The sequence below is a fragment of the Semicossyphus pulcher genome, unplaced genomic scaffold (genome assembly GCF_022749685.1).
Source record: "Semicossyphus pulcher isolate SPU_LCO1_2020_fin unplaced genomic scaffold, fSemPul1.0.p SCAF_17, whole genome shotgun sequence".
Classification (NCBI taxonomy): Eukaryota; Metazoa; Chordata; class Actinopteri; order Labriformes; family Labridae; genus Semicossyphus; species Semicossyphus pulcher.
The window spans coordinates 1,930,755-1,953,334 of NW_027211681.1; the positions used below are offsets into that span (position 1 = coordinate 1,930,755).

The window sequence follows — 22,580 nt, forward strand, 5'->3', positions numbered from 1 at the left end:
TCAACACCTTTGATGGAGATTTACAGCATTACAGAATTACTGCATTATAGTAGGCTTACATACTATTGGTTTCTTTATTAAAACAAGTGGAGATTTTAGTGTATATTTGGCTCTTAACTGAGCAAAAACATCTTACATCAGGTTATTTGGTTAGTCAAATTGATCAATATTGTATTTCTCAACCAGAAAGAAACATATAGCCTAGTCAGCTAAATCTTTACAGTGGTGATATTAAGATTGCGTATGTTGCAATTTTAATGAACACTTTTAACAAGCTTATAAATTAGACTAAATGAAATAACTTCATTCAATGAACATATATTTTTTAAATTACTTATCTATAACTCCTGGTCTTCTACCCAATCCATACAAATACTGTTATGTGTCATTTGTATTCCTTGGAGGTGTATTTATTATTAATATTATTGTTTATTATTTTGTCCACTCATTTATATCTATAAAGATGGGATAACAATAACAACTTTCTATAAAATGCCCTACAGTTCAACATCACCAAAAACTACAGCCACCAATATGATCGGACTAATCTGGTCATTCCAGAATTGGAGGACAATTTAGGCATCAAAACTTTTGAAAAATCTACCCTGTTTTATTTGTTGTGTGTTATGCTTAGCGCAACCTTTTACAAATACTCAGGAACCTGAAAATGTATATTTAATTTTTTTTTTAAATAAATCCTTTACCATTAAGTAAAGAAGGTCACATTCACATTGAATAATCATTTAGTTTCAGATAAGACTCGATTTATATTATTTAAGCAACTTTTGAAATCTTTTCAATAGTCATGTTTTTTTTTTTTTACTAATTCCAGTATGGATTTTCACATATTTGCTAAAATACATTATGCATAGAATCACTCAAACTATTAAAAGGACAATAGGTCAAACTCTCATGAGCTTTGAAAATCATTTAAGATTATTTTAATACAAATGATAAGGTAACAGAGTTGAAATTAGAGTAACAGGGTTGTGTAAAGTAACAGGGTTGAATATATACAGTCATTCATACTCTAATACAGTAACAGGGTTGCAAATCAATGCTAATGTTAGCTTTATCTCAGGAATAGATGCTAGCTGTGAAATGTGATGTCACTATTAATGTCAAGGACAGACTTAATTATATTTTTTTTTTTTTAAAAAGAAAACTTTGAACTCATTTGTCTTCTTCTGATAATATGACTAACAGGGTTGCATTGGTGAGAGTGACACACTCAGTCAACGCTGAAAAGATTGGAAAAATATGAAAAATAGATGAGGGGACTTACCTTTGGTCTACCCCTGGTGTTAGCATATAGTTTGAAGATGTAATTTCCTGTGTGTCATGTGACTCACTGTTTTTCTTCTTTAAATAGGTTTAAATAGCTAAATAGGTTTCGGTAACAGGGTTGCGAACATGTTGTGGGACACAACTTAAGTGCATAATTACTATTATTTAAAATATGTTGATGATTAAACTAATAGTTTTTACAATTACAAGAGACACATATCAACAAAATCATACAAAACAAAGTAGATTTAAAACTTATTTTAACAGTTATATTTGACATGCAAGTTTGTCATCAAGGAGGTGGGACAAGAGAAAAATGCCATTTTAAGGGGTTCTTGAGAGCTATTTGGTATTTTGAATACCACATTTTCATACAACTTTATTTACATTTCGTCTCAGAACAAGTATAATTTACAAAACAAGTGCATGTGTTTGTGTTTTGTGCATGGATTATTAGAAATTTCATGGGTGGGACAGAAAATGTCCTCAAATTCTGGAATGTTAAAGTTTAATACGTTTAGTCTAATAATTTAATTATAATAATAATTGTTGTAAATTCAAAGTGTAGTATTACAAAATATTTGTAATAATCCTCTATGACGATTTGCAGCGTTGACTCCAGTTTTTAACACAAGGTGGCGTCATAACACCATCATAGGCTGCTACTTTTGGCTTGAAAAGTTGGGCAGGATGAGTTTGAAGGTGTTGTATCCGGAGGGAGGAACCATATTACAATTACAGAAAAAAAAAATAAAACATTATAATTTATTTATTCATTCTGAGCAGGCACCCTTGGCTGAAGATCCGTGTACTAAAGTATAGCCTATGAGATACATCATCAAGCCTTCATACTTAGTTAGGGAATTTACATAGGGGGACATTTTGTTTGTTTGTTGTTTCTGCGGTGCTATTTGGCTTAATGTTCAACAATTACATTAAAAAATAAATGGTTATTGCAAAAACACATTTAGAACTTTGCTAAAAGTTGTCGTTATACTGTCGTAAATCCCGTTATAGTTTCTTGAACATCACCTCCCGCTAAGTGGCTAACGTTGCAATGGGAGTCTTAGCAGCAGTGTTGCTTTTGTTGTCGCGTGAAAGAGGCTGCTGCTGATGGGGAGGGGCGGGGGTACCGTTGTCATGGTAACAGATTAAAGGCAAAGATATTTCAGATAGCTCCATTAGTACTTCTGCTGCAGTGCATTCAAACTCTGGATCCAATGTGAGGCAACGCTTCATTTGTCCTGTTCTAACTATGAATGTTTCAACAGGATTAGCACGTTTGGCTAAAATTTCAACTTTTGGTAGTTTAATATTTTTGAAAAGAACAACAGTGCTAACTCTTTCTGTGTGACGAGCAGGGAAGCTGTGAGGAGGAGGAGGGGTTGGGGAGGGCGACTGACGGCAGATGCCTTTGCAGCAGTGGAGCAAGGAGGATGTTAGTGTGTGTGAGTGTGCGGTTTTACGGGACAAAATGCGGATAGGACTGTGCTTGGACACCGATTTTGGCGACGTTTAAAGGGCCGGATGTCGTGAATGTAGCTGCTGCAAGAGAAGTCTGTGGGTGGACTGTCGACAGGAATACATTTTTATTAGTTGAAAAAAGATGGATGGGACGACTTGATTGGTGCACTTCTGCAGGACTGAGTCACTTCTAAAGAAGATGTAGGCTAGTTACAGCTACTGTCTTTTCCTGGTTGAAACAGCTGGAGTATTCTGTTTAAATCCATCACCTACAACCTTGGTAACGATGGAAAGTGGAGTTTTTCTTCCTTGTCTGGATCAGTTCATGCTGAGCCCACTTGTCACTTGGGTAAGTAATGCAGAGGACTCTGATATCTTGCCAGAAACTGTGATATCATCCTCTCACCCTGCACTACTCTCTTTGTTATTTAGGTGAAGACATTTATGCCGAAAGATGGAGGCATGCACTTGGAGTTTTCTGAATTAATGGATGGAGTCTTTTTGATTGACATAATGGCAGAAATGTAAGTCACTATTATATTTGATTTTTGATATATGTAGGTTAGGGCAGTGCTCAGATGGATGCTCAGATTTGCAGTCTGAGTCTTGAAGCCTTTATATTGCACATTTCATTGAGTTATGATTTGAAGAGAAACGCTTGGATAAAATGTCAGTCATCACAATCAAAGCTGTCTTTTTTTTTGTTAAAGAGCATCTTTTTCCCTCATGACGTATTGAGCGTGTTTGCTAACATTCTTATCCAAGCACCAACAGTGCTGTCTTTGTTACTTTGCAGTAATAAAGGGGATCTTTGTAGTCTGCAGCACTCTTTAAATGCAACTTCCTCATTACTTACAGGTTAGGGTTTCTCAAAAAATGCTAAATTAGCATAAAAGTTACAGAAGTTTAGCCTACAGCGAGGGGCATTGACTGGAAAAAAATGATCAACCCGACATGATGGCTTCCAATACATCGTGAGGGACATCACTGAAACTGTCAAGACACTACTTAAGAGATTATGATTGGGGTGCCTTATGTTCTGAGGGTATTACGCTCACCCCTAACAAACACAAACTTATGGTCCTCTGGTAGTTTAAAAATGAGTTAAAGACTACTGCAAGTTAGGAATTACTTTAGCCCCCCTGTTTGGATTAAGTAACATTTCAGACATTGATCATAAAGCACAAACTGAAACTGATGAGTTGCAAAGAAAGGGTTAAAAACTGATGACCCAGTGCACTTGTGGATAATGCTGTCTGGCCACCCCAAGTCTACAGTATCCATTCATCCCACTTATCCCCCCAAGGGTCACAATAACCAGCTCTAAATGCAAAACAATGCTGTGCCAAAGGGAGGGGAGGGGAGGGGAAGAGGCGGGATAATCTCTTGGATTGGGAGACCCTCTGGGATTAGGGCCTTGTTGCTGGTGTTTAGTGGCAGTCGGACGCAGATGGGAGGGAGGGAGGGAGGAGGAGGCAGAGAAACAGGCCAAACAGCTCGGAGATGGAGACAGGAAGGCTAAAAATGTCATGCATCAGGTATTAAGGCAAAGTCCCCGTATATCAACCATACTGGCTGTCTGTGTCTTTTTTCCCTGGCATTGAATGAATTTGGTTCCCTGAGATAAAGTCTGACCTATTTGACTGCACAACGTTCCATTGATGATAACATTTTAGAAATAGTATAAGACAGCTGAACACAAGACTACAGTCAGCCCAAAGAATCCAGCTAAAAGATTTCCTTTTGGGTGGAAAGTCTAATTTCACCCCATTTGGCTCGAACAGTCTAATTTGTTGGCTGAAAGGAATGACGTCACACAGGCTAAAGTTAGGACTGAATAGGGACCTCAGACATGTTTTCATGGGCATCCTTGAGCCAAGACTTTCACTAGTTCGCAGCTCCCCCCCCCCACTCTATTCCACTGACAACCATTTATTTGTGTGTGAATAGCAGACATGTCAAGTAAAATGCCTTAATGCTGCATCCCATCTTTAGAAATCCCTCAGCTACATCTCAGGGCGCAAACAAAGCGAGCAGGGATTCAAGTCAGAGGATCCAGAACCTGAACTTCCTCGTCCAGCAAATCAAGACCTTTTATCTGGTGAGTTCTGATTGTTCCTCCCCCTTATGTCTCAGCCATATTATATGTTATATAATGTATCCAAGTCACCACCTGCTAATCTTTACATCTAACACCAAATCAGATTATAGTATCTCAACATTTCTAACAACATCCTCTCTTGTTCACACATGCGCAAACCACATAGTTTGTAGCACTTGTGTCCCAGCAGATCAACTAGTTCTTGTTAAGATGCATGCCCTAAATATCAGCCGTGTACACATCTGTGTAATCAGCACAGCAGCGAGGTTAGAGCGCCGCAGAGAGCCCGAGTAAAGCTGCAGTCAGTGACACAGACAGACAGAGCTTTAGAGTGACACATTAAGTCACCAGATTCACCACTGATGTTGATGCTTGGATTTTCTGTCTGTGTCAAAGACATTAAGTACAAATCGTGCAGAGCTTTCATCTGTTAAGACGTTAATGTCACAAGAAAAGTAATTTTGATGGGGACGGGACAATCAAGATTTTCAGACTAGCACTGCAAAGGAATGATTTCATTAGTTACAACAGATTCACAGTATATGTGATATCAGCAGTAGAATGTCTGACAAGTGTTTCTGCTGTAATTAATCTTGATAAAGTTAGTAAAGCTGGGGCTCAAGTTTAACCTAGCAGTTAAGGCGCTCACCTCATGTACAGACTGAGGCTCAGCCCACAATACAGTGGCCCCAGGCTTGATCCTGACCCTCGTAGGTCAAGATCCGACCCTGGAACCTAAATGACAGTGACTTTGTAATGCATGGCTCTCAGCCCTTGGACTCAAGAAAAAAATTTTTTTTAGGAGGTGTCCCGACCCCCTGCTGCCTCTCGTCCCCACTCTGTCCTCACACATTTCCGACTCTCTGTCATGCCGAATGAAGGCACAAAGGCCAAAAGAATTGTCTTTAACAATCTCACACAATCCACGTGTTTGATTGACAGATTTGTTTGGCCACGCTCTGGAACTGTGGTCATTTGAGATACCTGCAAATGTCTTTGTTTATTGTTTACAATAACAAATGGAAATTTGTCATAAACTAAAATATTGGACAATTAATCATTTCGACCTGATGATGACCTGATAATTGTAAAATGTCAATGGATCTCAAGTTTATTGCAGTACATCCATTGCATGTGTGACGTCCAGGTTTGGCTCCGGTTGTTTTCCTCGCTGACGGACGCTTTCCTTTTTAGTTTGCCTTCATCTGAGTGTCGAATTTGTTTCTTTTTCTTTGGATTTTCACATATTTTTGAAGTTGTATCTGTAGTCATCGATCTTTTCTTTGTTGATTCAGTCATAGTAGTTTACTGTTTACTCGTAACACTTGCAGAGACCGGAAAAGCAGCCACTTAGCTCCGCCTACCCTCTCTGGCAGACCAACCACTGCTGGGGGATGGAAAACACGTCACTAACTGGGCGCCGCTTGTGATTTTTTCCGTGAATGTTGCCACAGACACCCAGTCTGGAATACTGCAAATGCAAAGGCTTTCAGTGGGCCATAGGCTTCAACGATAGATAGTGACTTAACAGACATTTATTTTAATGACAATCTAAGAGATTATTACTTTAAAAGTTGTGAGGGTATTTCACTCTAAATCCTAATTGTCTTCTTTGCAATTGCTCTACAGAATTTCACAGCCATGCATTTTATTATTTCAAGACGTTTTACTAAACAAATATGGTGGTGCAGTGGTTAGCATTGTTGCTTCACAGCTAGAAGGTTCCTGGTTCAAGTCCCGGCTCGGATGAAGTGGACCTTTCTTTGTGGAGTTTGCATGTTCTCCCATTGCAGGCACTCCAGCTTCCTCCCACAGTTTCGTTCATTGGTGACTCTAAATTGCCCTTAGGTTTAAATGTGAGCATGAAATGTTGTTTCTCTCTATGTGTCGGCCCTGTGATTGACTGGTGATCAGTCCACCATCCTCCGACCCTGAACAGTATACGTGGTGTAGATAATGGATTTATTTTACTAAATTAAAATTTGACCTCATGCATGCACTTAAGTCAAATTCAGAGATGAGCAAAGTCAGTATGTATGCTTCATCCTCTGGGAGCCATGATCATGTGTACAGAATCCTACTGATAAACAAAAAAACAATACCAATCCATCCAAAAGCTGTTGAGATTTTACAGTGTGGACCAAAGTGGTTGACCCCATGATCCACACTGCTATTCTAGAGCCTTGCTGCCTGGTCTTTAAACACTCTGTCAAAGCCCATTCGATTGCCAAAGTGCAGCAACAAGTGACATTGTTGATAAATTGAGTTTTCAACAGAAAGAAGCCTAATAAGATACAGTTGGTAGGTATTCAGTAACAGTGATGTTTTTAAGTCTGCTTGCTAGGCCCTGTAATGTTAACACATCTCACTTTTTATTCTCTTCACTTCCTTCAAGTGTCCCGGTCAGAGTTTTCTAATACCCCTAAAGATTAGAGACTTGCCCTCAGTACTGTACTCCATAATCACACATAAGCTAGGAAAAGAGAGGATGATGGGAGATCCGTGGCCATAGGATGAACCTGTCTTAAATGGTTGCAGTAACAGTCACTGGAAAATGTGACTGTTTGTGCAGAATTACATCAAACATTAAATGACTGCAACTGTAGCTTTCTTTGCCCTTGGGAATAAGTAATAGCTTCCTGAACTTATTAAGGCCACTTATCCTCATTAGGAGCTATTTACAGTCACTTTTACATACACACAAACTTACATACTGTACACACATAGACATGAACGCAAGCCACTTCCGGCCTGATACAAAGTTTTGGTGGCATTCACCAGTGTACCAGGGAAACTGTCACTTCCATCAACCCATTCAGATCACTCCTCCGTTTGTTGGCTGCGTTTCTATACATGTGTTTAAGCATCTGCTATGTGCTATACATACATACATCCCTGTCCTTTCAAGAACTTTTGGCTGGACTGCAAGAAGTGTTGTGTTCTGTCCTTGTTTCAGCCTAAAATGTGCTTATGTTCATTTTCTCGACCCATTTCCCCCGCCCTCTCTGTTTCTCTTTATTTCTGCAGGAGAATCTGAGACAATTAATCATGATTCCTTTGCCAAACGTGCTGCTGCTTGGCAGGACTCCCTACTGTGGTATGCTCTTTCAGGGTTTTCCTCATCTATTGTCTCTATTGGAGCTGCAAAGTCAGAGTATGGTTAGAAGCCTGATGAATCTTTTGCTCTTACTCAATACCTTCTGCTTTAATTTCCTATAAATTACCTCAGTTAAAAAATCCCTTTCAATGAAACTACAAAAGAGTACTACAACAATGCTTAACAAGTCATAGTTCTGAATAGTAAAATAGTTTAAAAAAGCTAAGTAGTGAACAGTAAAACTTTGGTACATTTTTACCCCAAAACAGCTTTCAATCATTGCAAAGTATTTCCAGACACACAGACATCTCTCTCTCTGATACTGTTTAAATTCAATTGCACTCCATCAGTCTGATAAGCACAGTCGCTCTTGATAGAAAGGCTTTGGCAAGTGGTGACCCAAATTCACCAGCCAGCACTTTATTCAACTTAAATCCATGTCAGCAACCCTCAGTGCTCCATCTGATAAGAATTATTTCAGATAATGAACTTTTTTTTTCAAAACTCTCCACAGAACAAAGTCTGGAGGAAATAAAGAAGCTTTTGCTGCTGCTGCTGGGATGTGCAGTCCAGGTAATCGCTCACTGTCTGACCATTTGTGGAACAGAAATCCTGAAACAGACTGCATGAACTTGTCTACTTTTTATTTACAGAGTGAGAAGAAAGAAGAATATATTGAGAGAATCCAGACACTTGACTTTGACACGAAAGCTGCCATCGCTGCACACATTCAGGAGGTATCTCACTTGATGTGGCATGAGCTTTGAAATGTAGCAGAGTCTTTTTGTTTAGTTGTGCTGTTTTTGTGTAAAATACAAAGAACACTATTGCTATAGTAGGTTTATATAACATTTTAACATTCTTGAAAGATTAAAAAAAAGCTACTGTAACTATCAGTCATTAGGCATTGACATCAGCGAAACACTCCCAGTAAGTATTTATTGCAAAATGAAAGAGGTAGCTGTCTGTCATCTTTTAGCTGCTTTCTTAGGATATGGCACTATGTATTCCTTCAACCAAACTGTTTTCCTGCTTTCCTCCTCATGTTTACCAGTTGACCCACAGTCAGGAGAATGTGCTGGATCTGCATTGGCTGGAGTCCACTGAGGTGCACCCACATGAGCTACAAGCTATGGCTAGGAACATGGCCACACACCTGCAACATCTGCTTGACCAGAGGGACACTCAGCTAGAGGTATCTTCCATTTCTTTCTTTTTATTTAAAGTTTAAGAGATTCCTTTTTTTCCCTGCAAATCTGGCTTCTTGTCAGAAACGGTGTATAATGCATTCACATTTTTTCATGGAGTTGTACTTTGGATATAATTTGCTAAGAAAGTGTGCACAATAAGACATTTCTTTGTAGACAGTGAAACACTTTCAGTCAACACGCTTTTATTCTGAAAGCACAGATTATTAGAGGTAAATTGTTTTCTGAGTCATGCATCTGTTCTTTTTGCAGACTATAGTAGAGCTAATGCAGGAAAAGGAAGGTGTTGTTAGCTTGCTCGGTAGCCCCTCCAGCCCGCAGTCGGCCAGCTACTCTCCCAGCATACAGCAGCAGCAGGTTGGGACTCAGCAACACCTGGCTGTGGAGCTGGCTGACTCTAAGGCCAAGATCAGACGTCTTAGACAAGAACTGTGAGTATCGAGCTGACAAGAAAAAATGACAACAAAGTTGGCTTTTGGCCATTTTTCTGTCAATTTGTATTATTTGTGAGTCTACAAATTCCCTTTTTTGATCCAACTGGGGTCGATTTCTAAAATACTAAGAGAGTAAAATCCACTGTTAAAACTTTAGATTGTTTCTTAGTGGATGAGTTTCTCTACAGGACGGCTGTTAGTAAAAAGAGTAAGTGTTTCCTCTGGGGAACTGCCAATAGAGAGTGAATGAGAGGCAGAGAGAGAGAGATACTAGAGATGCCCCAGGGAGTTTGGCCCACATTACCGCCTGCTTGGCAGGTTCCATGGCTGTGCACTACCACTGACCCACATTGGCCCTGAATTTCATCGGATACTGAAAGCACACAGAGACACACACACACAGAGACACACACACACACACACCCACACACCCACACACACACACACACACACACACACACTCACACACGGTAATCCTGATCCGATCAAGATCTCAGTTCCATCTTTCCAACCCATCCCATCTTCTTCCCTGCGTTGTCCTCTCTTGTTGGGATGCTCAGATTTACATACTGCTGCCTCTGAGCAAACACAATATATCACTTAAAGCATGTAATATGGCTTATGCAGGTCTTTAATTTCCATATACATGTGAACCTGAACTAGCTTTTCCTGCATCGGTTGCACGCAGAACGAGCCAAGCTGGAAGGAAAATAATAAAGGGTTTAAGGGAGCTTATGTGGAAGCTTTTCGTTTGAATCAAGTATTTTTAGGTTTGTGAAATTGAAGTTTTGTAGCAACCTTCATAATGAAAGTCTCTTTGTCGTTTTAAAGTAATTAAAAGAGGCAATGCATTTGTGTTATTGTGCTGCTCATCCATGTATTTAGTAATGTGCAGGATTAAAATGTACACGAACCAACCTGGCTGTTTGTCTTTCTCTCTGCACATCTGACCAGAGAGGAGAAGAGTGAGCAGATGCTGGACTGCAGACATGAGCTGGAGCACATGGAGGCAGAGCTGAAGAGGATCCAGCAGGAGGTATAAAGGAAGAATAAAAGACACGATTGAAGCTCCTTCTGATGGTGTCACGCAGTAACCTCCTGACCGCTCTGCAGATTACACAGATTATTGCACACCATACTTTGCTGCAGAGCAGCGCTTAATGACAACACATTTAAACCTCTGAACTCAGAGATACAACGAAAGCTTCTATGGATTTGTTTAAACAGGCCATCTACATTTGTATTCTATGTTCAAGCCGTGGTTTGCTTGACAAGCTATCATGGTTCATGTGTTTCCTACTACCGTACTGGAAATTGAAGGAGCCACTTCTGGGCCCACACGACCTTGAAACATTGACCGTGACCTTTATACATTCAGACAGTGCAACATTAACATTCATTTTTTGCCAATTAATAAGTATCCACCCTCTTATAGCTTTGATTTAGTCTTGACCAACTCCTGAGGGAAATCTGTCCCTTTAGTGGCTAAATGCTCCAACAGCTAGTCGCTAACAATGTCTGCATGTCCTTTGGTTCAAGGCAGATACAGGAGGTCAGCTGCTAGCTAAAACCAGCTGCATGCCACACAGAGACAGAAACAATGGCTGTAACACCAAAACAAGGAGCTGAAAGACCCTAAACGATTTTTTAGTTTTGGGATAATTCTTGCCACCACAAGTAGCCCCAATACAAAAGGTAGTCATTTGATGTATTTAAAATATTAAAACATTAATATTAATGCCGTTTTACAATACAAGATTAGCTGAGAAAGAATGTTGCAAGTTACACATACGTTTTTTCTATAAATCATGCCTCTGAATGACTCTTCACTAGAACTCCCAGCTGCTTGTAGACGCCCGTGCTGCCCGCACATACCGTGACGAGCTGGACGCCCTGAGAGAGAGAGCCATAAAGGCCGACAAGCTGGAGAGTGAAGTGGGACGCTACAGGGAGCAACTGCACAAGATTGAGTTCTACAAGGCCAAATTGGAGGTTGGTGAAGTCTTGTGAATGCTTAACAATTTCAAATATCAATTTCGATTATATATGCTTGGAACTCAGCTGAATACTCTAATGAAGCAATTATGTATTTTTGATTTTTCGGATGATAAGAAGTAAGAGGTATCAAGTACTTCACTATTAAGATAATTAAGGAGGGTTTTCCTAGGATATGGACAACATGAAAATAAAAGACAGATGGAGATATAAAGCAATGACTTTCAATGAGTGGAGATAAAATATACAAATCTACGGGTTCTTTTTTATGTGTGTGTATTTCAGGAGATAAAGGAGGATAACAGGGTGCTACAGGAGACCAAAGAGGTGTTGGAGGATCAGTTGGAGGGCTGGAGGGCACGCTCTGATAAAATCCACCAGCTGGAGAAGCACAGTCTGCTGCTGAAGGCCCGAGTCCACGACATGGAACAGGTCAGACATCTGCATCTTTGATACCTTTGTATTGCCTTGTTTTGAACCTAAAACTCAAATCTGAAATGTTTAATTAGATGCATAAGTCCACTTTGAGATTTGTTGATTGATTTGTTTCATCTTATACTTTGTGTCCCCATTTAAGGAAAGGGAGGCAGATCGGAGGCGCATTGAGGAGCTGCAGGAGGAGAACCTGACTCTGTGTTTGGCTCAAAGGAGGAGCATGGAGGAGTCCCAACACCTGGGCTGGGAGTTAGAGCAGCTTTCCAAGACCACTGAGAACTCTCAGGGTAAGAGCTGGGGCATTAGTAGGATGAAGTAAAGGGAGAATTAATAGAGGGGATTGGTGGATGTGGTTTGGTGTATAAGCCATCTTATAAGTGCATTATGTAAGCTAAACTCAACAAATGTATCCATGAGTTCGCTAACTCTGCATCAAGCACTTTTAACTAGTCTGTAATTGTAATGTCCATCATGTGTTTGTGGACAGGCCAGCAGACTCTGAGCGAGGAGGTGAGTGAGAGGACCCGCAGTCGGATGCTGAAGCTGGAGAAGGAGAACCAAAGTCTCTTAAGGACCATAGAGGAGCTCAGAGCCGCCTCTATGAAAAACAGCACACAGCCCAAACACAGCCAACACCTTGAGTGTAAACAGGTCTCTCAGGTCTGCTGTAGTACCAGCAACTGTGCTGCAACATGTGAAAACACAGCGTTGCAGGTTGAAAACTGCACTAATGTATCTCTTCAGAATGGAGATTCAAACTGCCATCAGCAACGACATGCAGGAGAGGCTGGTCTGGATAATCCAGACCTTCATATTCAGGAGAAAGGACAGCTAGAGGATGGAGACAGTAGAGATGGTTTTAAAGAACTCATGTCTGACCTGGAAGTCTTAGAAAATAATCACAATAGGCTCCATTGTTTTGTTGGATCCCGGGATCACTCCCCTGGCTCAAAGAGCAGCAGTCCCTGCCATGACAGCATCTTCACAGGTCTGCCAACACGCTCCTCTTATGCCAGCAAGCACACACAGCGGCTGGAGGCCAAGTGTAAGGCCCTGGACACAGTTAATCAGCATCTGCAGACTTCCTTCGAGAACACTGGTAGGTACTGCATTTCAAATAAATGTTAGTGACACAAACATACATCTACGTATTTGTTTATTCTGTCTACCACTCTCCTGTTTTTTTAGAGCGGAAAGTTCAGCGCCTGGAGGCAGAGGTTCAGGAGCTTGAGGCAGAGAACCACAGTCTTCAGGCCACTCTAGAGGAACTGCGGATATCTGCACGACGTCTGGAGCAACTGGAAACAGAGAAGCAAAGTTTAGAGCAAGAAATCACTGTGCTGGAGAGGGAAAAGAGGCAACTAGAGAAAGAGAATCGCAGACTCCGCCAACAGGTAGGCAGACTTGTTTTTTGGAGGCAAGGTGTCAGTTGCTAACCTGAGACCCTTTACATCGCCCTCGAATAAAATGGCTACTGCTACCTTCCTCTGTCTCAGGCTGAAATCCAGGAAGCCAACTTAGACAGCAGCAACGTCTGTATGGCCAGTCTGGAAAGGGAGATGCGTTTTCTTGTGAAGGAGGTGGAGGGGTTGAGGGAGACTGCTGAGAGGGTGAAAGGCCTGGAGGGAGACAACAGAGAACTGAGCAAGCAAGCTGCTATCGACCAGAGGACCCTGGCCACCCTCAGAGAGGTGAGGGGATGACGTCTGTACTGTCGAGATTACGCTGACTGAGTAAATAATCTGCCCTGACCTACCTGACGTTTCACTGATAGTGCAGTGTTTTTACAGCAGCTGTGTGCATGTGCTTCACAGAAGTTCTCAGATTGAACCTATGACGAGATGCTTTGATTTGAACAGTTTCCTTATCCACAACATTTATTTTGAAATATGAGAACAAAAAAAAATTAGTGAAAATATTTAATATTTTAGGGGTGAATTTTTGCATTACCTAATCAGTGACAGTAACTTAGATAGGTTTTTGTGAATATTTCTTAGGAAGGATGTTCAAATGCAATGGTCTTTTCTGTCTTTGTGAGTAGTTAATGTTTTTAACCAGGTTTGCATATAATTCTTAAATTATTAATACCCTGAACAATGGGTTCTTTACCTTAAAAAGCCATTTTTTCAACAGTCAGATTAAATTTGTTATTAAAGATATAATCTCAAAGATTTTCATGTAAATAAATGTCTGTATAAAATAAAAGTCACTATCGGCTGTGGCTCAGTGGTAGAGTCGGTCGTCTTTAAAATGAAGGTCGGAGTTTCGATCCCCAGCTCCCTCAGGCTACATGTCGAAGTGTCCTTGGGACACTGAACCCCAAATTGCTTGCGGTGGCATAGCCAAAGGGTATGAATGTGATATTTGATTGACAGTTGGGCACTTTATGTAGCAGCCTCTGCCATCAGTGTATGAATGTGTGTGTGTAAATGTGATATATAATGTAAAATCAGCTTTGAGTGGTCGCAAAGACTAGAAAAGCGCTTTATAAGTACAGTCCATTTACCATTTATCTATCGCCTGCAAGCGTTGCGAGTAAACAGTAATCTACTATGTCTGAACAAACATAGAAAAGATCGATGACTACAGATACAACTTCAAAAATATGTGAAAATCCAAAGGAAAAGAAACAAATTTGACGCTCAGAGGAAGACAAACAGTCTAAATTGGAAAGCGACCGTCAGCGAGGAAAATTAGTTACAACCGCAGCCAACAGTGGACGTCCCACATGCAACACTGTCTGGATATCTGGGAAGTGTGCTCCCGCTGTTACCGTTGATAGCCATAGGTGCCCGCAAAGAGAAAAAACTGAGCTCTTCGAGAAAAAAACATCTAAAGTTTTAATCCATGTACACTTTCCATCTTTAGGAGCTGGTAAGTGAGAAGCTGAAAAGCCAGCAGCGAGACAACGAACTGCAGAGACTGGCCCATGAGTTGGAAATGAAAGTCCTGAACCAGGAGAGTACACAACAAACTGAACAAGAGGCACCAGACAACAGGTGCTTTACTGCCACATCCTGTACCTTTAAAAGTGAATATGATGAGAAATGTTTATCATTTATTCTTTTTTCTACACAGCAGGTTCAAGATGCTGGAGTCAGAGTTGGAGTCTTGTCTGAAAAGATCTCTTCAGATTAAAGATGACAAGATGGCAGCTATGGAGGCTCGTCTGCATGAATCCTCCAACCTGAACCAGCAGCTGCGCCAGGAGCTCAGGACTGTAAGTCATGGCATAAAATGTATATTTGCTTGTGTCCCTTTAAATAAATCTTTGAAAAATATATAATATTTTGTTGTAGATCAAATTATTTGACTCTTTGACCCCACAGGTGAAGCTGAGCTATGAGGCCCTGCAACAGAGGCAGGAGGAAGAGTGGACAACATCGAGCTCCACCCCTCCCAGAGAGACGGGCAGGGTGATGAGCGAATGGCTGCGTGAGAGCCAGGAGGCCACCAAGGAACTGCTGAAACTCAAAGACCGGCTCATTGAAGTGGAGAGGAATGTGAGTGGTTATACCTTATTAAAGTAGATTAACTGTACGGCGACCAGTTTGTAACTGTATTACTGGTTCCTAAGTACGCTAGCAATTTATATTGATAAAAATACAAGTAAATGATAGAACAAACAGTTTACTGTGAGCATGAAGTTATTTCTGCCTCCTGGCTTTTATTCTACCTCCTGCAAACAGTCACACTGTACTATATTTAGAAGAGCCAACATATTTTTATCCACGCTGTACGTCTCTCTTTTCTTCTCTTCAATTGTCCTTCTCTTTCTCCTGTCCTCTCCTGCCTTCTTCTCTTCAGAATGCGACACTGGAGGCAGAGCGCCAGGCTACGCAGGCCCAGCTGAAGCAGCTTGAGAGTCAGTCAGATAGCCAGCAGGCGCAGGTCCTCGCCCTGCAGAGACAGGCTGCATCACTGCAGGAGAACAACACTGCCCTGCAGACACACAATGCTAACTTGCAGGTGCCACGATAACACATAATACTCTGTGATACACTCAGCATAACAGCCCTTAGACACACACATATAAATATATAACAAATGCCACTGCATCAGTATGCATGCAGACAGTACACACTGAGCTACAAAACTCCTGATAATATAATAATGCTCCCTTTCTTCTCCAGGTGGAAAAATCCACTCTGAACTCACAGAGTGCCTCCCTCATGGCCCAGAATGCTCAGCTGCAGCAGCAGCAGTCAGGGACAGAAAGTGAGCGGGACAGCGCCATACGGGAGCGCGAAGAACTGCGCGGTGTTCACGAGCAGCTGCTTAGAGATCACGAGCGGCTGGCAGCTCTGCATGAGCGGCAGGCCATGGAGTATGAGGCCCTGATGGGAAAGCACGGCTGTCTGAAAAATGCCCATCGCACTCTGGAGCTGGAGCATCGCACGCTGCAGGACAGGTGGGGAAATGAGCAAAGGAGAGACAACTACCTTCTAGGAGGCATGGATGAATTTTCATGGCATGTGGTACGACATTCCTTCAAGTTCATTTATGCGTATTTTGTGGATTTGATGGTATCTTCAGGTATAATAGTCTTCTGCAGAAGCGGACCAAGCTAGAGGACCTGGAGAAAGCCCTGAAGGAGGAGCAGATGAGGATGGCTCTGGAGAAAGAACAGCACCGGACCACTGCTGCAGAGTGCTGCAGGCTCCGAGACGAGAAGGACTGGTGAGGAAGCATGTACCCATTGGAGCATATAAAGTACACGCTAATGCACACTTAGACTAATGCTTAGATGTGTGCTTTGTGTCGGATATACATCAACATACATCTTTTTTAAGGCTGAACCAGACGTACCGTCAGCTCCTTAACGATAATGAGCTGCTGACAGCGGATCACAAGCAGCTGAAGAGCCAGCTGAATGAGGCCAAGCTGGAGCACACCTGGCTGGAGGCCGACTTCTCCAAACTCAAGAAGGAGTTTCAGCAGCTGGACATCTCCTCTACAAAGCTCACCAACCAGTGTGAGGTACTGACATGCAGCAGCTTGAGCTGGCATGAAATTACCTTTTATATAATATAAGTTTACCATGTAACTGCTTCTTAACCACAGCACACTTATTGTCAGGGAGACCAAGGCTCATTAAGCTGCATAGAGTTGCATTTTTTTTGTCTTTATAATCCATGACAGTGTGTATCTTGTTTAATGCATATACGCATATGTCTATTTGTCTATGTAATGTTTAGTTGCTGGGCCAGCTAAAAGGCAACCTGGAGGAGGAGAATCGCCACTTGCTCGGCCAGATTGAGACCCTGATGCTGCAGAACCGGACCTTATTGGAGCAGACGATGGAGAGCAAGGATCTGTTTCACGTTGAAGAGCGACAGTATATGTAAGCAGATAGGGCTAACACCATGTCTTGATAATTTTGCATGAAATATGATCATTATTTTATTACATCACAGGGAACACTAATTTGTTAATGCAATAAACAAACAGCACAATATGTTCCTTTTTTGAACACTATAACACCACTGTAATCAACAGCAAGCCCACCCTTATAACTGATGATGTATCTTCGGTATCTCCCCGTCTGTGTCTGTTCAGTGACAAGCTGAATGATTTGAGGAGGCAGAAAGAGAAGCTGGAGGAAAAGATAATGGACCAGTACAAGTTTTACGAGCCATCGCCCCCTCGCAGGTAAGAAGACAGTGTGTGAATAGAAGTGTAATTGTTTTCCTTCAGCACTTTCTGGCCATTGATTATTTTTAGGTAGCCTCTGAAATGGGCCGTTCAGAACAGCTGCAGGTTTCTACTTTGCTGAAATTGACCAATCGTCATTCACCTCCTCACCTGGACTGTACTTGTACAGGTACTTTATACTCTTGTGCCCACTCAAAGCTGCTTTTTCACTACATGTCTCATTCACAGCAATGACCTAAATTAGGAATCTGTGAATCCATCCATTCATACCCGATGGCTATACCACCGGGAGTAATTTGGGGTTCAGTCACTTGCCCAAGGACACTTCGACATGTGACTGTAGCAGTCAGGGATCGAACCTCCTACCATCTGATTGAGAGACGACCGACTCTACCACTGAGCCTCTTTGCAATCTATAGAAAATTGAAATCAATAGAAAATTGATTGCAAAGCTAAAATATGTCACCTTTAACCACTTGGTGAAATATAGATATTTATTACAGCAGCTTTAAGTATCCAATGTTAAATCTAAAGATTAAATAAACATTAACATTAATTGCTAGTTAAGCTTTCATCTGTCTGAGGTGATTGCCTGCCTGATGCCCGATGCTTTTTCTCTGCAGCCGCCCCCCTGAGTGTGTTATTTGTGTCTTAATCTGTAACATTTTCTGTCTCCTCTTCTATGTCTGCCCTCCCACAGACGTGGAAACTGGATCACTCTCAAACTGAAGAAGTTGATTAAATCCAGCAGCCGTGAGCACGGACTCGACCCCCCACCCACACCAACACACTCAGGCATTGCTGAGCCCCATCTCCCCTGTCACGACAACAGCTCCTTCATCAGCTCAGACGGCTCTGGAGGCTCAGCCTCCACCTTAGTAGTTGATGCCATCTCACCCCGACGTAACAGCAGTGAGTATGACCGTCTTGAATTCACCAGATCATCTCCCATTGACTTGGCAGAACCTGTTTCATCAAAGTACCAAAGTGCCCACAGCACTTCAGCCCAGAAAGTAAAATCATCATCAGAGGCAGGGTGCAAAGATCATTCAGGAATGTGTTCATATAAGTTCTACCTCACAGCAAGAGAACAGAGAAGCAATTTCAAGCTAATAACCAACGCAGCTCCATCTACAGAGAGAGCTGAATTTGTAGGACAGACATTCTTAAAGAATTTGACAAAACTTGCCCCTCCACCTCAGTATCTTTCAAGGAAGAAGAAGAAAAAATTCAAATAAATGTATTGTGAAGTAAAACCGGTCCAGCTCTGTTGTCATGTGCATTTATCCATCATACACAGCCTCACACAGTGAAACCTGAACATAATCGCAGCTTTAATTAGTTTATTTGACGTTTTACGAAAGCTGGAAATACTGAGGAGAAATAAGATATTCAAAACGTGCCTTTATCTTATCTTTTAACAATCCTTTTCAAAGTTAAATTAATATTCAAGCACATGTGTTTGTCGTGTCCAAAGGGTCATTCTTCCTGATGCATGAAGTTTGTGATCTCTCCTCGACCGTCCTCAATATGTCTTCCCTGTGTCTATCTTGTGTGTTAATCTACTTCTCACTCCTCTTATTCTTCTTTCCCATGTCTTCTCCTCTCCTTCCTAAACCCTTCTCTCTGCTTGCATCCATCCCTCTGTCTACCTCCCATGTGTCTGCACTTGCTGTTAAATAGCAACTCTGAAAATGTTTCCCCGCATGAGGAACAGGATGAAGGACAGAGACAAAGTCAAGTCCCTCTTCCGTCGTTCCATGTGTAAGAAAAACTGTGGTGCTGTGTCTGCCATCATATTTACTGTAGCCTGTTATTTCAAGACTTTCAATCGCACTAGGTTTATCTATGCTTTATTTTTTCATCATTTACTACTTGCCTTAACACCAAAGACACCTGGATTAAGTAGGATTCATATTTTTCAGCTAGTAAAATCAATAGATATGTGTTATTAATGTGTTCTTCTATGTCTTACTCCACCATGCTAATTTAAAATAAATATATTACAGAGTTAAGCATCTGCAGCAATCATTTTTTGGCATTGTGGCAAGATATGAAGACAATCTGGGGTATTTTATTAGAACAGTTGAGGTCAAAGAAATGCTGCATTGCAGGAGGACACTGGTGTTGCATGAGCTCTGTCCTAACAGGAGCCAGCTGTACTTTAGCAAACATTAAGCACAAACCTAGATTGTGGGAGAGAGCCAACCATCCCTGCATCCATGTTTTCACACCATAGAACAAAAATACCTCCTAATCTCCATGACCACTTCACCTGTCTGTCCCCCCTCCTTCATTCACTTCTTCCACTCCTTGGTCCAACACTGCAGCCCTGAGCAGCTTGGCGTATCCCTCGGCCCTGTTCGAGGAGGGGAAGAGGGCAGAGAGCTCAGAGAGGCTGGAAGGCTCAGATGAAGATATGGAGGAGGACAGGAAGAATGCATTGACCTCATCCCTTACGACATCCATCCTGTCCATGCTCCACCTTCACCATCCCACATCCATACGGTCTGACCCCAAAGCCACCATAACCAATGACACCACTGACATTTCTGAGCTCTGGCTTTCAGGTAGAAGCATTGGCCAGAAACTCATTTGTTTGTTGTCATCTTCAGTAGTTAGATGCTTGAATAAAGAGTAGCGAAAACTAAAGTAAAGACAACACAATTATGGGCATCATGGGAAGTTTTGAGAAGCATCACGATCATATATAACTTTTGACTGATTGCTCATTTTATGCCCTTCAGACAAGGATTCCAATGACAGTGCTGTGCCATCTGGATTTGAGGACAATGATGAGCTGCAGAATCACGGTAAAGCCTTGTGGATACTTGTTTAGAGGATTCAGCAAGCATACAGATGTATTACCCGCTCAGGAATTAGAGTAAATCCATCAAATTGCAATCATGACCTCATTTTATGTTAATCTCAGTGCTGACATCAGAGGCAAACAACCGTTTCAGAGAGACTTGAGTGTGCTGCCCCCTGTTTGTCATTTACAATATTACGTTAGATGTTATAATAATGGATGTGAATGTTTCTGTTTTATTGTAGCTCTTTATAAAGACATTACAATCTCTTTACAGGGCTCAATGGCATCCAGAGTCGAGCCCAAAGCGAGAGCAGCGGCGAGTTCAGCCTGAGTCTGGAGAATGAGCCGTGGTCAAATGGCAGCAGCCCCGTCCAGCAGCCCCCATCACGACGCTCCTCCTCCTCCTACCAGCAACCTACTGATACGTCCACCCCCCGGCACACACAGAAGCAGCAGGTGCACAAGGAGAAAGCCGCTACCATGCCTATCATCAACAGTCAGACTTTAGATATGCAGTCAGTACCAAAGCAGAAAGATCCTGGGCTTTCTCAGGACTTCTGGCTCACAAGGGGTACAAAGAGCATCCGAAGGGGCTCAAGAGTGAAAGTGACACGTCGCTCTTCAGATTCAGGGGGCACAGTCAAGATAAACCAAGGACTTAATGGGATGAATCCAAACTTGAGCTCTAGCAAAGCTGAAACTACTCGAGCCTCAGCCTGTTCACCTATCACAGTGCTGTATGTTCAGGGTAAGTCTTCCTCAATGTCTGGCTGCCTAAACTGCTTCTCCACACCTCTGGGGAAAGAGGGGCGACTAAGAGGGTCCAGGTCACCAAAAAGTCTCCCCCGAGCCAGCAGTGTCATTTCCACAGCAGAGGGATCGTCCCGGCGCTCTAGTGTTAATAGCGACTGTAGAGTGCAAGTCAAGATGGACCCACCCTCTGTCCAGGTTTCAGAAGTGAGCAATAATCAGGAGAAAACAGCGGGTCAGCAACAACCAGAACCAGTGACCAAAACCAGTGAGCCTGAGCCCATTCCTCCAGTCAAACCTCCCAGAGACCCAACAGTTGTTGTTTCTACAGACCCCAAATCCCCTGTGCAGGAGTCACTTTTTGGCTCCTCGTTCACTTTTAACTCTGTCTTCTCAAATACAATCTTCAGTGATTCTGTGGTCACCACAACAACTAGTCTGGATGCCCTTGGCAATAACCAGACCTTTATCTGTCTGAATCCATCTCTGGTGCAAAACTGTCCACTTGAGAGCCAGGAGTCTGATCCTCTCACACCACAAACACTCAACCTGGAAAAGGAGCAGAGTCATACTGCAGATCATACAGCTGGGCTGGAGGAGAAGGACAAGATGCTCACAATTGCATAAAAGCAGCTGTCACATGTGAATATTGTATCATTCAAAAAAAAGCAAGAAGCTGCAAGGCCGCTGTTTTCACATCAACTGAAGCACACAGTTTAGACTCAGTTATTATTTTTCTTTATGTTATTTTACTGACTACCTGGGTTTGAATTTACCTTAAGTTGTAAATAAAAGATGTTTAGGTATATTTAGTTGTGATTTTTCTCCCCCCACTGCTCGAGTTTCATTACTAGCATTAAAGTTGCTCATATACCTGTGTAATAGATCGAGAGATTCACAGTATTATCTTTTTATTCTGGTGCTGCTTTTGCACAAATTTTGTTTAATATAAGTTAAGACATATGGATAGGATAGATATCTCCCCCTGCCCATTAAGAATTAAATTGTTGTTGTGACTTAAGCCTGTTTACCTTTAATTTACCACACTGACAATCATTACATATGTAATAATATATTTGTGTTTGCCAAAATATTTTGTTAATTTGTGCTGTTTCTATTAATGTGCTGTTATTTTACAGAACGTTTAATTTATTATAGCCTATGTTGATTGCTGTGTCTGTTAAATTTCAAATTCAGCCATGGGGACTTGTGACGTTCATATGTGAGAAACTGTGTACATGTTATAACAATAAAAATAAAAGATGTACCTGAATGCTATTTTTCCCTTAAATAAAGAAACCCTCTATGTAAAATGTGTGTTCGCATTATAATTATTTTATAA

At 41.7% G+C, this 22,580-nt stretch overlaps 1 protein-coding gene across 1 annotated transcript; it reads left to right on the top strand.

Moving 5' to 3' along the window:
- Positions 1-3,037: 3,037 nt before the first annotated feature.
- ccdc88aa (coiled-coil domain containing 88Aa) lies at positions 3,038-22,467 on the top strand. Its single transcript, XM_069665529.1, has 29 exons — positions 3,038-3,100; positions 3,184-3,275; positions 4,747-4,852; positions 7,880-7,949; positions 8,464-8,522; positions 8,603-8,686; positions 9,004-9,144; positions 9,410-9,588; positions 10,546-10,627; positions 11,425-11,583; positions 11,872-12,018; positions 12,164-12,308; positions 12,509-13,120; positions 13,210-13,415; positions 13,518-13,712; positions 14,890-15,020; positions 15,100-15,241; positions 15,351-15,524; positions 15,829-15,990; positions 16,155-16,432; positions 16,558-16,701; positions 16,815-17,001; positions 17,220-17,365; positions 17,581-17,673; positions 18,377-18,588; positions 19,360-19,440; positions 20,007-20,246; positions 20,424-20,489; positions 20,763-22,467. The coding sequence occupies exons 1-29, from the start codon at positions 3,038-3,040 to the stop codon at positions 21,863-21,865; spliced, it is 5,499 nt and encodes a 1,832-aa protein (XP_069521630.1). The 3' UTR covers positions 21,866-22,467.
- The last annotated feature ends 113 nt before the right edge of the window (positions 22,468-22,580 follow it).

Excerpts from the sequence above, each read along its gene's own strand:
- ccdc88aa (XM_069665529.1), top strand. The coding sequence starts at position 3,038 with ATGGAAAGTGGAGTTTTTCTTCCTTGTCTGGATCAGTTCATGCTGAGC. Across the intron at positions 8,523-8,602 it reads TGCTGGGATGTGCAGTCCAG|AGTGAGAAGAAAGAAGAATA; the intron begins GTAATCGCTCAC and ends TTTTATTTACAG. Across the intron at positions 9,589-10,545 it reads AGACGTCTTAGACAAGAACT|AGAGGAGAAGAGTGAGCAGA; the intron begins GTGAGTATCGAG and ends ACATCTGACCAG.